The sequence below is a fragment of the Lotus japonicus genome, chromosome 3 (genome assembly GCF_012489685.1).
Source record: "Lotus japonicus ecotype B-129 chromosome 3, LjGifu_v1.2".
Taxonomy (NCBI): domain Eukaryota; kingdom Viridiplantae; phylum Streptophyta; class Magnoliopsida; order Fabales; family Fabaceae; genus Lotus; species Lotus japonicus.
The window spans coordinates 95,484,361-95,498,935 of record NC_080043.1 but is presented as its reverse complement, the minus strand read 5'-3'; the positions used below and the strand labels follow the sequence as shown (position 1 = coordinate 95,498,935).

General features: G+C 35.8%; 1 protein-coding gene across 1 annotated transcript; it reads left to right on the top strand.

Annotated features, from left to right (window-relative positions):
* Window positions 1-1,158: 1,158 nt before the first annotated feature.
* LOC130747785 (protein EXPORTIN 1A) lies at window positions 1,159-13,248 on the top strand. The gene is made up of 32 exons (XM_057600819.1): window positions 1,159-1,595; window positions 1,811-1,927; window positions 2,552-2,644; window positions 2,760-2,831; window positions 3,349-3,456; window positions 3,527-3,609; window positions 4,478-4,616; window positions 4,698-4,766; window positions 4,849-4,926; window positions 5,023-5,085; window positions 5,176-5,220; window positions 5,526-5,633; window positions 5,834-5,932; window positions 6,621-6,827; window positions 6,976-7,035; window positions 7,363-7,473; window positions 7,946-8,043; window positions 8,117-8,225; window positions 8,882-8,947; window positions 9,081-9,179; window positions 9,287-9,367; window positions 9,469-9,558; window positions 10,152-10,237; window positions 10,322-10,402; window positions 10,486-10,668; window positions 10,856-10,922; window positions 11,258-11,368; window positions 11,486-11,593; window positions 11,833-11,970; window positions 12,051-12,188; window positions 12,265-12,369; window positions 12,606-13,248. Exons 1-32 carry the CDS (start codon window positions 1,497-1,499, stop codon window positions 12,726-12,728), a joined length of 3,234 nt encoding a protein of 1,077 aa, XP_057456802.1. The 5' UTR covers window positions 1,159-1,496; the 3' UTR covers window positions 12,729-13,248.
* Window positions 13,249-14,575: the final 1,327 nt, after the last annotated feature.

Below are 14,575 nucleotides of genomic sequence, written 5' to 3'. Positions count from 1 at the left end.
CGTTGAGTGTTGTGATGATAAATCTAAAAGGAGATCGGTAAAATTATAATAAACCTCAAGGAAGGGTAGTGCACTGTCCCTAATAAAATAAGGGTAGTTAGTATTTTGTTAATTAATAGCGTGGAAGTCAATGTAACAATAATAAATCTCAGGAGAGGTCAGCACAATTTGCCCTAAATATTGAATTATCATCAGTTCACTCACGATTGAACTATTAAATCGACCGAAAATTTTGATGCATTGTGTTTGTGAATGTCCTCTTGCTGAAAAGGTTTGGCTGCTATTGGGTTCATCTTGCCTTCTTAGTTCTTCACACCAATGGATTTCTTTTCTTGGTTAGGCATGTTCTCGAGTCCTGGCTTGGTGATGGTTCTGGCTATGACTTGGATCATTTGGAAGCAACAGTGCAGGTTTTATTTAAGCGGTGATTTACAAACCTTGCATCGGGTGGTTGGTGAGATTCATGCTCTTTGGGCGGTGATAACTCGAGTGTTTCCAACGACGGTGCATGTTCCAGTTGCGCGTTGGGTGTGATGGCAGCAATTTCGTTTGGTTGAATACTAATGGTAGCTCTCTTGGGAATTGAGGGGTGTTGTGCGTTCGAGTGATGGTACTTGGTTGGTTGGATATGCTGGTCATATTGGGATTTTTGATTGTCTCCATGCGGAGTTGTTAGCAATTCTTCATGGTACTGGAAATCTGTTGCCAACGTGGCTTTTCAGCGGGTGGATCTGTTCTCGTACTCGACTTTGGCTCTAGGGCTTCTTACAAACACTCATCCTGCTTTCGATCGCTAAGCGTCGATCATTAATCGAGTTAAGCGGTTGTTGCGCGCGAAATTGGGATGCGGCTTGTCATCACTTGCTTTGTGGAGGGAACGCGGCAGCAGATTTCATTCCTTATTTGCTAAATGATAATCGTGGCTCTAATTGATTATTTTTCTTCATTCGCGAAACAAGTAAGCTTCTAACAGTCGGCAACATTTATGCCGACCGACACGATAAACACATGAGACTAATCGCAAAATGGTAGTTAATTCATCTATTAGCATTTCTAAAGTGCTAGAAGGATTCTACAATTTATTATTATTACAAATGAAAGTCTATAGAGCCCCAAAATGTGTGTTTGGTTAGTCCTTCACTTGCCTTTGTGTTCCCATACTGACTTACGTGTGGCCCCCTCTTTCCTCTCCCTCTTGTTTCGAAGTCTCCAACCCTCTCTATCTCTCACTCTGCTTCAAATTCAAGCTAAAGCTGTCTTTACCTTCTCTTTCTCTTTTCTCCCTCCCTCCTTCTCTCTCTCTCTCTATATATATTATTTTTCCTTAATTGATTTAACAAAAAGAAATAAATAGAAGAGTCTCCACCTGTTCTTTCTCCCCAGAAATCTCTCTCACTCTAGAATCTCCCTTTTCTAGGGTTTTGGTATCTGCTTGCTACTGCTCTCACTGCCACTCCACTCCATTCCATTCTAGGGTTTTACCACACTCCGTCGTCATGGCCGCCGAGAAACTCAGAGATTTGACCCAACCCATGGACGTCCCTCTCCTCGACGCCACCGTCTCCGCCTTCTACGGCACCGGATCTAAGGAAGAGGTTCAATTCCACTTCTCTACTTTTCGAATTTCTGTCACCAACTTGGACGGGTTTGAGACACCAAAACATTTTCGAATTTCTCTTCACTGGTTCTCATGTTTTCGATGAATGTAGTTAATCACTGACGCTAGGGCGTTCTGGTTTTTCCTTTTTGTGAGAATGTACTTCTGATTAGGGCTCTTTTTTATGATTTTTTGTGCGTTTGAATCATGCAGAGAAGTGCTGCTGATCAGATTCTGCGGGAGTTGCAGAATAATCCTGACATGTGGCTCCAAGTCATGCATATTCTGCAGAACACTCAGAGTCTCAATACCAAGTTCTTCGCCTTGCAGGTTGGTTTGTTTATTAGGTGTTTCTGTTGCGACTGATTATGAGTTGTGGTGAAGATAAAAAAAAATCTGTGCTAGGTTGACCATGTTAGCAATGTACCGTGTTTAAAAGCATGCTTACTTTAAAGTACTTTAACTGAGGTGCTTTAATTTGAATGTAATTATGTGAGATTTGAGTAGGACTTGTAGGAAAGCTTGCTTTGTCGAAGAGTGTGCCTATATTTGCTGAAATCTTAATAGGATCCTATAGAGAGGCTTAGGTAAAAAATGATCGTTCTGCATCAATTCGTTGGATAGAGCTATTGGCTTATTTGCTTGTTTTATCTTTTAATATTTGTGTTATATGCAATGTTGTTAATGTCGGATGGAGGAGAGCCGAAAACCTGCCATATTTCATATTTGACAAATAATGATGGCGGGATATCGGCCATGGTGGATAGCCAAAAACCCGCCATGAGTTTATGCCATGTCGGATAATTGATAGCACTAGTTCTATGGACTACTTAATTTTGACATCTTCTTCCAATTGATTGTCCCATCTTCTTTAGGGCCAAACAAGTGTTCATTTTCTTAGTGTTATTTTAGCTGCCTTTTTCAGTGAATTTTATTTTATGCTTGTGCATTCAGGTTCTAGAAGGTGTAATTAAATACAGATGGAATGCACTACCTGCTGAGCAGCGAGATGGGATGAAGAACTTCATCTCTGATGTTATTGTTCAGGTATCAGCCATATCAGGAGAAAGCAGAAATCTGAGCTAGTCAGACTTTAATCTTCTTTTGTTAATTTATAGTTTTTTCTGCTTTATTGGTCTCATATTTGGTTTTTCTTGGTTAGCTTTCTAGCAACGAGGCGTCATTTCGAATGGAAAAGTTGTATGTCAACAAACTCAATATTATATTAGTTCAGGTAAAAATTGCAGTTTCCTAGTATTATTTTGTCTGATTATTCCTGTTAGTCTTGCAACCCATTGTCTAGTGCATATGTTTAATCCCTTATTTTAATGTTATAATATAAATTCAAACACTATTTTTTCCCTTTTCCCATATAATTTATATTTGGGGTGCATAGTGCTGACAAATGGATGTCTTGAAATCAGTGATTTGGTGCATATAGCTTATCCTTTTCTTTTCCATTTGTAAATTCAATCGGCTTAGTGTTTTAATTACCCTTTATTTTGATAAATAACTCTTTTTGGGTGGGATTCTAAACACATTTACTGATGAAGATTCAAGATAAAAACATATCTTTTCTGCAGATTCCTTGAAACTTTTGTGATAAAGATGCAGATTTCTTATCACTTCTAAAAATCCACAATCTCCTTAGCTCTGCATTGTTGTTTCTTTCTTTTGTTTTTGGTATCTATGCATGAATTTCCGTGTGACTAAAGGCTGTATATTATGGTGTGGTTATGTCTCATATGCAGATTCTGAAGCATGAATGGCCAGCAAGATGGAGAAGCTTTATCCCTGATCTTGTTTCAGCAGCTAAAACTAATGAAACCATTTGTGAGAATTGCATGGCTATATTGAAAGTAAGTCAGTACTATTTTTCCTCAGGTTATGTTTCTTATGTCAATGACTAACTTGAAAAATTCTATTCAGCTTTTGAGTGAAGAGGTTTTTGATTTTTCAAGAGGAGAGATGACTCAGCAGAAGATAAAAGAGCTTAAACAATCTTTGAACAGGTAGCTGCTGATAGCTCGATTTCTATTTTTTCTTCATGCTTGCCATTTCATTTCTCTTTCTTTTATGTTAGGTGTTTTAAATATTGAGTTTTAATTACTGGTTGCACAGTAATAGATTTTTAAGGTTGCATTATTATAGTTCGAAGTTTTGATGCTATATGGTCTTTAAGGCTTACTTTTGTTAGTGCTTTATTTATTGAAAGACTAGCAAGTGATTCACTGCTTATATCTGTGGCTAGGTAAAGAAATTAATGATAGCTGGTTGGGTAAAAATAAATTGTGACTGCTATTGCTTTGGTTGTTAAGTGATATCTGCCTTTATCAGCTGTAAGATTAAATCGGGGTGGTTTACAGTTGTTGATTAATAATGATTTGTTTGTTTTAGAACAAAATAGTTTTAGAGCTACAAAAAGGGAATTCTTGATGTAAATATTTTCTACTCCATGAATGATTTATTTCTCAACTCTTAATAACCACTTAGTAGCTTAATTACTTATTTGTTTCTAATCAGGAAGTATTTTCACCCGTTATTCCTTTGTTGTAAGTTTGTCATTAAGTTTCCCTTGGGAGCAAACATGGATGTTGCTCTCCCTGGCAAATGTGTTCTTTATAACATGCATTATACCACTGTGCTTAACAGAACAGACTTTGATGTAATCTCAACTCCTAAAAGTTGTGATGTACTGGCTTGATATACCTACTTTCTGCTTGAATATCCACATTGTTTCCCTGAAGTGATTGATATAACTCCTTCGTCATACATGCTTTAGCTAGCTATGTGTTCAGTGATTGAATGTGATGTATGTACATTTATTTTCTCTGAAGTGTCTATCTATGTTGCTAAAAATTATACTTTGGTTCTTTGCAGTGAATTTCAACTCATACATGAGCTATGCTTATACGTGCTATCAGCATCCCAAAGGACAGAGCTCATGCGTGCAACACTGTCTACATTGCATGCCTTCTTATCATGGATTCCCTTGGGTTATATATTTGAATCGCCATTGGTAAGAGCAAACTTCTGCTTGATTTAATCTTGTCATGGAGGAATTCACCAACTGAAATATTTGATACTTGTGTAATCACAGCTTGAGACACTCCTGAAGTTTTTCCCTGTTCCAGCGTATAGGAACCTGACATTGCAATGTTTAACAGAGGTATGTTCCATCCTATAAGTTCTGTTGTTTTTACTTTTTACCTTAAATTTTCATCATAAATACTCACCTTTTATGTTTGCAGGTGGCAGGCCTTCAATTTGGGAATTATTATGATGTGCAGTATGTCAAGATGTATAATATATTCATGGTCCAATTGCAGGTGTGTTTTGGATTAATCTCATTTCTTTAACTAATTCTATCTTAAGTTATACTATAATTTCTTCGTTTGACTCTGCATATGGTATGTTAAATGTAGGGTGTACTCCCACCTACTACAAATATACCTGAGGCATATGCACATGGCTCAAGTGAGGAACAAGTGAGTCTCTGCTGGAACAAGGTGCCCAATTTGCTTAAATAATTGTTTAGTATTGGTCTGACCCTGGGTTTTCCTTTGTCCTCTGTCTAGGCATTTATTCAGAACCTGGCGCTGTTCTTCACCTCATTTTACAAGGTAAGGTTCATTTTGAGTTTTTGTCTATTTTTAATTTTATTCTGTGAATATATAGTTATTAAATAGCATGATTGAAGCGTGTTGAAGAATGTAACCTTGTTGAGGCTGGTGTCTTTAAGCTTGATTTTAGACTATATCAGTCAGTATTATACTTGTGGCTTATTCAAGATCACATAAACCTTTATGGGTCTTGAAACAAAATCCTTTCTCTTCCATCTCAGCTCCTATTACTTCACTTTCGGGTTGTTTGTTGGATGTTCTGCTTTCTATTAACAGTATTCTGGTACACCCTTCTATATATGCAGGTTCACATTCGCATCCTGGAATCCACTCAAGAGAATATATCTGCTTTGCTATTGGGCCTTGAATATCTTATCAACATTTCATATGTGGACGATACAGAGGTTTTTAAGGTATTGAAACATGTTTCTTCATTGTGGGCATGCTACTTTTCTTCTGAATTCTCAATCTTACATTTACATGTTATATTTCTTCTGCATACCCTCCCAACAATGTGTTTGTCTGCTTATCCATACTGCTTAACTTTGTGTGTCACTGCCTCCTGTTCTAAAAACCCAAGTTTATACTGTACCTTGTTTGCTTTAAATAACAGGTCTGCTTGGACTACTGGAATTCCTTGGTGTCGGAGCTATATGAGCCAAACCGGAGTTTGGATAATCCTGCATCCGCTGCAACCATGATGGGACTTCAGGTGGTGTCTCTAAATGATCAACTCTTCTTTACCAAAGCACTTGTCTAACAAAATGTGATATACTATCTTAATATTTGGATTAAAAACTCTGATTATTTTTTTTGATGATTACTCAATGAGATACTAGGTGTTTTGTGCACATTTCTATGATTTAATTAATAAAATATTCAAACTTATGATTTCAATGCTGGTCTTTTTGTCCTCAATAGTCACTAGAGGCCATAATATGAGCTTATTTCTTATTAGACTGGATAAGATACATTGCTTTTAAAGTGATTAATTAAGTGAACAAAATAAATATGCGGATTAGCAGTGATCACAAGTTCCCAATCATCCTACTTAATGTCTCCACTTATGCCCGTTTCATTTGTTTTTTCTGTGCATCCTTTTTTTCTTTCTCTAAACTATTTAAAACTTTCACATGTTTGATGGCATTCATCTTACTAAACTTCATGTTATGATAAGGATCTTTCTCAAATTTAAGTGTGTTCAACAAAACAGAGTTTGGCCTAGTAGGTCTTAAACTGAACATCATTACTTTGGGACAAAGAATGAATGGGCCGCATTTTTTTTTGTATTATTTTCATCTCAGGACCTCTTGTGCTTTTGATTTACTATTTCCTTCTTTCTAAGAATAGTGGCTATGTACTGTGCATAAATGTTATTGATGTTATTTTCTCAATGGCAGGTACCAGGAATGCTCCCTGGTATGGTTGATGGGCATGGTTCGCAGCATCTTCAGCGCCGACAGCTTTATGCTGGTCCCATGTCAAAATTGAGAATGCTCATGATCTCCCGAATGGCTAAGCCTGAAGAGGTTCTAATTGTGGAGGATGAAAATGGAAATATTGTCCGTGAGACCTTGAAGGACAACGATGTTCTTGTTCAATATAAGGTTATAAGCTGGTATCTTAGCACTGTCAGAATTTAGTGTCATATATAAAAATCTGTCTCAAAAGTTATTTTCCTCTGAATTTCATTTTAATAGATTGCTTATTCAAAATATCCATAAATTTTGGACTTAACAATGTTTAATTCAACAGATTATGAGGGAAACTCTTATTTACTTGTCACACCTTGATCATGATGATACTGAAAAGCAGGTATGTGAATCGGAAAGCGCTGGTCCCTTTGTTTTTTTTCCTGGAAACCCAATCATATTATTTGGTGGTTCTTTCTTACCTGTTTGAATTGTTATTGTAGTGAAGTTTATATTGTTTCAAACATGATCTAGTTTTCTATTTGTCATTGTGAAGCCAGCATATCAAATTTCTTGCATTTCAATATCAATGACATAAGATTCAACAGAGTAACCTAAAAGTCAAATGTTATATTAAAATATTGTTTTGATTTATAGTGATATGATATCAAAGGTACCTATTTTAATGTTGCATGTTTGTTGCACCTTCATATTATCGTGTAATATGCAGATGCTGAGGAAGTTAAATAAACAACTCAGTGGTGAGGACTGGACATGGAACAATTTAAACACACTCTGCTGGGCAATAGGGTCTATATCTGGTTCCATGATGGAAGAACAGGTACTGTGAGCTTCGCATTATTGTTCAATCAGTGTTATGTCCCAATATGCGTGGGTCAATTTCAAAATTAACAACTAGTCAAGTTATGGTGATCTTTGAGGTGTTTCTGTTTTTTGGCATCATGCTGGTTTTAGGATTTGTAATTTAAATTTAGGAGACAACCATGTAGACTTTGTTGATATCTTGAAGGGACTGGAGTGTACCATGGATGGCATAGAGTATCTTAATGCATCAAATATAACTTTTGATAGAATCTTAACTACTCTTTCATAAACTCTCTCTCTCTCTCTCTGGTGTATGTTTCTGTTTCTGTCTCTTTTATGCATTCCTGCTTTTTGTTCATTTACTTTTCTAAGACTGATACATGTTTAACCTCAACTGATTAAATTTATTATCTATCTCTATTTCTTGTACGTATTCTTTTCTCAGTTTTCCTCCCTATTTATTGTTAAGTTTCTTGGATTTGTGGCAGGAAAACAGATTTTTGGTTATGGTCATTCGTGATTTATTAAACCTATGTGAAATCACAAAGGGCAAAGATAACAAAGCAGTTATTGCAAGTAATATCATGTAAGAACATGAGCCTTTTTGCTTGTTCTATGCATTTTTTTGAGATATAGTATTTAATTGCTTCTGTTTGCAGGTATGTTGTTGGGCAGTATCCACGGTTTTTAAGAGCTCATTGGAAGTTTCTAAAAACTGTTGTGAATAAGTTGTTCGAATTTATGCATGAGATACATCCTGGAGTTCAGGTTATTTTTTTCTCTTTTGAAGCTACAGTCAATTTCTACATGTCTATTCCATGTAATGGTAGTACAACTTATTAAACAAATCCAGGCTATGATTTATTTTTCTTTATAGCCGACAGCTTTAGTTAGCTGAAATGGTTCAAATATCAGTAATATAAAACTGCACGTTTTCCCCCAAAAATATTTGTGGATAAACATTGGTATGTCATATCTTGTAATTTTCTTCTATGTATAATAGCTTGGATCCTCCTGAAATTATCTTCCTGTTCCTTTAGATATCTGACAGTTTTTTCGTAAATTTATAATAATTTGACAAGATATGTAACTTTCTTCATTGTATCACTGTAACCTATATAAACATTGTAATTAGAAAACTATTAATCTGCTAAAAATGAGCTTCCAATTATTTAATTTTTTATTCCCCATTGAGACTCCAATTCTCTTTTTACTTTTTTGAATCCGTTGTTTGCAGTTTGTATAGTGTAAACACTTGAAGTCTATATTATACAACCTTGTAATACTTTCATGTTTTTTGGTGTCTACTATTACCAAAATCATCTTTGATAAACTTCAAATAATTTGATATTGTTTGATGATCTGTATATTTGCTACTAGAAATGCATGAATATGTGAATATAATCTTGTTTCACGTGTTTCAGGATATGGCCTGTGACACATTTCTGAAAATAGTCCAAAAGTGCAAGCGTAAATTTGTGATCACCCAGGTACATACGCTATAAATCCCTTCATTTCCCATCCTCTTGACATCGGAAGAGAAGTGACTAGTGTCTCTTGCAGATCTTCCATTTGTTCAGTATTTGATATAATCCATAACAATCATAGTAATTGCTATTTCAGCTTGGGGAAAATGAGCCATTTGTATCTGAACTTCTATCAGGCCTTCCAATCACCATTGCGGATCTTGAACCCCATCAGATACACTCATTCTATGAATCTGTATGGCTTTTAGTCTAGAGATGTTTATACTCAAGTTTTCGATTGTAGTTTTCTTTTCCATGTTCTATAAATATGATTCTCATTTAAGTAAGATTCTTATATTGTAGGTTGCTCACATGATTCAAGCTGAGTCTGATGCACAGAAGAGAGATGAATATCTTCAGCGATTGATGCAGCTCCCAAATCAGGTCCTTTGCTTGCTTTAAAAGCCATGTTTATTACTATATCTTTTATATTATGCAAATGGATTTGTGATTGGTAATGCCTTTCATTCTCTCTTTACTTGCAGAAATGGATGGAAATTATAGGGCAGGCACATCAAAATGTTGAGTTTTTGAAGGATCAAGATGTAATCCGGACTGTACTTAATATATTGCAGGTATAGCTTTGTAATTTTTCATGTCATTTTAGTGACCTGCCATATGTTGTTTAGTATTTTACTATCTGAATGCTAGGAGGCCATTTGAATTTAGTAATTCCATTTATTATTTTATGGCATGATCATTCGGTGGTGAAAGCTGTTGATTAATTAGTTGCTGATGTTGTTTAGCATTTTACTGTCTGAATGCTAGGAGGCCATTTGAATTTAGAAATTTCATTTAATATTTTATGGCATGATCATTCAGTAGTGAAAGCTCATTAATCAACTAGTTGGTGATGTTCAACCAGCTAAAGGTCAAATTTTTTCTTTTTAATTATCTTGTCCAGGTAGTCGTGTCATGCTATGTTATTCCAGTTAGAACTCTGCCTCTTCCATACCTGCAGAAAGAATCAAATCATCTTGACATGTATATGTTGTTTACTTGGTCGTAATGAGCAAAATAGAAACGATTCAGGCACTTTTCTTCATATTTTTTATTTGATGTTAACTTTTGCCAAATCACTCCTTGAGTTTTGATCTGTAATTTAATCCTTGTAATCGATCTCAAGTCTTTTATTTTTATTTTGGTTATTTTTTCACTTTAATTGCAGACAAATACAAGTGTTGCATCTTCATTAGGGACATATTTCCTGCCCCAAATCACATTGATCTTTTTGGACATGTTGAATGTGTACAGGTATGTTCGGTACACTCAATAAATAGTTTGATTTGGTTCTTTATTATTGATAAATGCTAAACCAGGCTTTTCTTTTTGCAACAGAATGTACAGTGAGCTTATTTCAAAAAGTATTTCAGAAGGGGGTCCTTTCACATCAAGAACATCCTATGTGAAACTTCTACGGTAAGATTACATAAGGTTACATTGGTTTTGTACGAATAAGATTACCATCCAATATCTTTTTGAACATGTTCTTCTTGATGCAGTTCTGTTAAGAGGGAGACACTTAAACTAATTGAGACATTCCTGGATAAGGCTGAAGATCAACCTCAAATTGGAAAACAATTTGTACCACCAATGATGGATCCTGTTTTGGGAGATTATGCTCGGAATGTCCCTGATGCGAGGGAGTCAGAGGTTTTATCACTTTTTGCCACAATTGTAAACAAGTATGTTTCTTTCTTCTTTTCCCTGTTTCCTTTATTTTATTGATTGGTGTATGGTGTTTTGGCATTCTAATTCTGCATGTATCTTCTGTTCTTTACTGAGTTGAGTGCGCTACTCTGCTATTTAATTACATGGAATACTTCTCATTCATTTCTCTCTCTCTCTCTCTCTCTACCTCTCTTACGCCAGGTATAAAGCTGCAATGATTGAAGATGTACCTCGTATATTTGAAGCTGTTTTTCAGTGCACTCTAGAGGTAGTTTTGGAGGATATTCTGATATTATGTATATGGTCCAGTTTATAGTTATTCTATGATTGTGGCTCTTGTGCCTGACTGATATCCATCCTGCCACCTGTCTTCTCTTTTATTTTGAAGATTTTTACTTTTGCAATGAAGTATTTCAGTCTTATATCATGTTCAACATTATTTTTATCATCACTTGAAATGTCAGTTTACTGAGATGCCGATAGAAGTTTTGCTAATGGTGCTCTGTATAAGTTTTAATTTTTAATAACTGGTAGCAAATAATTATTGGGTATTCTCAGATAATATCTACTGATTTATATTTTTCCTTTTATTCTGCCTCGCAGATGATTACAAAAAATTTTGAAGACTACCCAGAGCATAGGCTGAAGTTCTTTTCCCTACTTCGTGCCATAGCTACTCATTGTTTTCCTGCATTAATCTGCTTGTCAAGCCAGGTTGTGTTTCTTGTTCCCTCTCTTTCCACAACGAATCAGTGTTGACTAAGAATGCTTGTCAAATTTTGTGATCTCTGTAGTCTCTGCCTGATTCTTTTTTGTTATGTGATGTATCAGCAACTGAAGCTTGTTATGGATTCAATCATTTGGGCATTTCGCCATACAGAAAGAAATATTGCTGAAACTGGCTTAAACCTATTGTTGGAGATGCTGAAGAAGTTTCAGGTGCGATCTTTGTATATTTGTTCATTTTTTTATGAACCTAGTTTTATTGTATTATTGTATATAGGTTTTCCTGCCTTGGAGGATTTTATTCCTTCCCCGTAGTTGCTTTTCGTTCTTTACTCTACAATTATATTTATCTTTCCATCCATAACAAAGCTCTTCTTGCCACTCTCATTCTTACTATACTGGTGCATATCTTCAGTTATATATTTTTTTAAATGAATGTTTGTTTATTGCAGGGCTCAGAGTTCTGTAATCAGTTTTATCGGACATATTTCTTGACAATTGAGCAAGAGATCTTCGCAGTTCTGACTGACACTTTTCATAAGCCTGGGTTCAAATTGCACGTCTTGGTGCTTCAGCATTTGTTCTGTCTGGTACTTTGTCATAATCATGCTTTTGTCTCCCCCATTTTACTTGCTAGAAATAGCAAAAATAATGTGTTGGACCTTTTCAGCTGGAAACTGGCGCCTTAACTGAACCTCTCTGGGATGCTGCTACAAATCCATATCCTTACCCAAGTAATGCTGCTTTTGTACGCGAGTTTACCATAAAACTTCTAAGCACTTCTTTTCCCAACATGACAACAGCTGAGGTAATTTGGGTCAAATAAATAATGTTTATTCCTCTCCCTTGCCAGAACAAATGACTAATTTTCAATAATTTTGCAGGTTACCCAATTTGTGAATGGACTATTTGAATCCACAACTGATCTCTCCACATTCAAAACTCACATACGAGATTTTCTTATACAGTCAAAAGAATTTTCTGCGCAGGTAATTGCTGCTTAAAATTTCTTATACTTAAGTAAGGAGCTTTTTTTGACTGAACTTAGAAAGGGGAAAGTTTGTACTCGTGCACCTAGAATGTTGACCACTAAATCCTGCTGTTTAAGTTGGTTCATATAATAACTGTTTTTAGCATTTTTCTAGCTCATGCCGAAATTGTTACTGTTTTATTTGATTTATGTTCACTCGGTAAATTGTTTCTCAATTGCCCCTCTCTGCTGTAGGATAACAAAGATCTGTATGCTGAAGAGGCTGCTGCTCAGAGAGAGAGAGAACGACAAAGAATGCTTGCTATTCCTGGGCTTATTGCTCCGAATGAGTTGCAAGACGAAATGGTGGACTCATAGTTAGGCTAAACAGCATGGGAGTGAATAGTAATACCATGGGGATTTTTACTTGATTTAATCAATTACCCTAGACTTTGAGAACAGATGGAGCTTTTTCCTCCAATTTTAGTTTTCCCCCACTTGTCACTATTTTATATTGGGACTGGTTTGGCGAAGGTTCCTGATTTCAGAGTTTAGCTGGCCGGGGATATTGCCTTGTCCATTGGGTGAGTGTAGATTATTCAGTTACTAATTGAGGATGTTAATATCATCGAGTCATTAGTAAGGGATTCATGAAAGCGTCTTTATATAGATTCGCAGGATAGAAAGACTTGTTCTCATGACTCCTTAGGTGTGACCTCCTAATGTCTGGCGGTTTGTGCAGAAAACCCTTGTGGTTTTATATTTTGTATTTTTTCCCTTCACCAATTAATTCTTAGGTTTATTGATGTACTATGAGTGCACTTAATATATGGTTTCATGAATATTAGTGTGTTATGTGTGTTCCCTTCTCTCCCAATAGAGAGAAGGTATTATTTAATATTTTAGTGTTGTGCTTTATTTATTTATTCAATTCTCTTGTTAATTTTCAATCAAGTGTTGAAACCAACGGGAAAATCTGGTCAGGGCCATGTATACTTTCTACTGACATGACCACCAGAGAGTGAAAAATGTAAATGTTTGGACTGTATGAGACCTCTTAAGTGACTATGTCGTGAAGAAAATATGCTTTCTTTGAAACTCGATTTTTAAATTTTATGCTTCGTCTGATCATATGAATTTATTGCCCCTATTTATGCTTTAGTAAGTTTAGTGAATATAAAATAGAAAACTTAGTGAGGCGATTTATGCTTTAGTAACTTTAGTGAATATAAAATAGAAAACTTAGTGAGGCGAAAATGAGAATGGAAAGGGGGGGTTGGGAATCTAGCTCAATACTTTAATGGTAAGTGTTTATAATGGGAAATGTGTTCCCAATGTCATGATTGAAAATGTTTTTTATGTGTTTGGTTCTTAAAAACGTTGGAACACAATGAGATGTCATATTCATCCGAGTTATAATAACTTGGTGGACATTTAATTGAGAAATTATCTAAATCGAGTGGGTTGGTTAGGTGTATGGATCACGATATTTTGATAAAAAAATTAGATTCAAACAGATCCCACAAGAAAGATAACGAAATGAGGAGGATATAAAGATAATACATATTCAGAAATGGTTGCTCTGGCCTATGGCTCAAAACAAAACTAAACGCAAGAATGAAGAACAAATATAAATATAGAAAAATCCTACAACAAAGATACTAAGCCCTAACCATTGCACGTCAGATGAGGATATGAGGATATGCAGCTGTTCGAGATGAAATCTGCCAAAGATTCATCTTCGCAAAGGAGATCAATATCCGCCTTCAAACATTCTCTGTGGGTTTCATTGTGCGTCAATTCACGCCTTCGTCTTCACATGGAGGAAATGGGCCACGTTAATTAAGAGGTCGAGGTTGTAGAGGGAAACAAATCATAATGATGATAACCCTTAGGGGAAACGAGAGAGAGAGAGAGAGAGGGAGGAAAGGGGCTCTAAAGAAAGGAGGCAATGGAGGAATAGAGTGATTACATGGAGGAAACTAGTGGAAAAATGAGGAGAAACAAGAAGGTTATGGAGATGGAGGCTAGGGTTAGCTTGGCTAAAGTTAATGTGTACGTGATGGATTTGAGCTTTCTTTCTCGTGTGTCGGTTCAGGTCGGGTGTCGACGAAAATAAATTGTCTGACCCGTAGTTGATTGCATTAAAGAGTCGACAATATTTTTTTCACATGCGAGACCTGTTACTCAACTCACTTATGTATTTTCCCCGAGATTGCTCATGT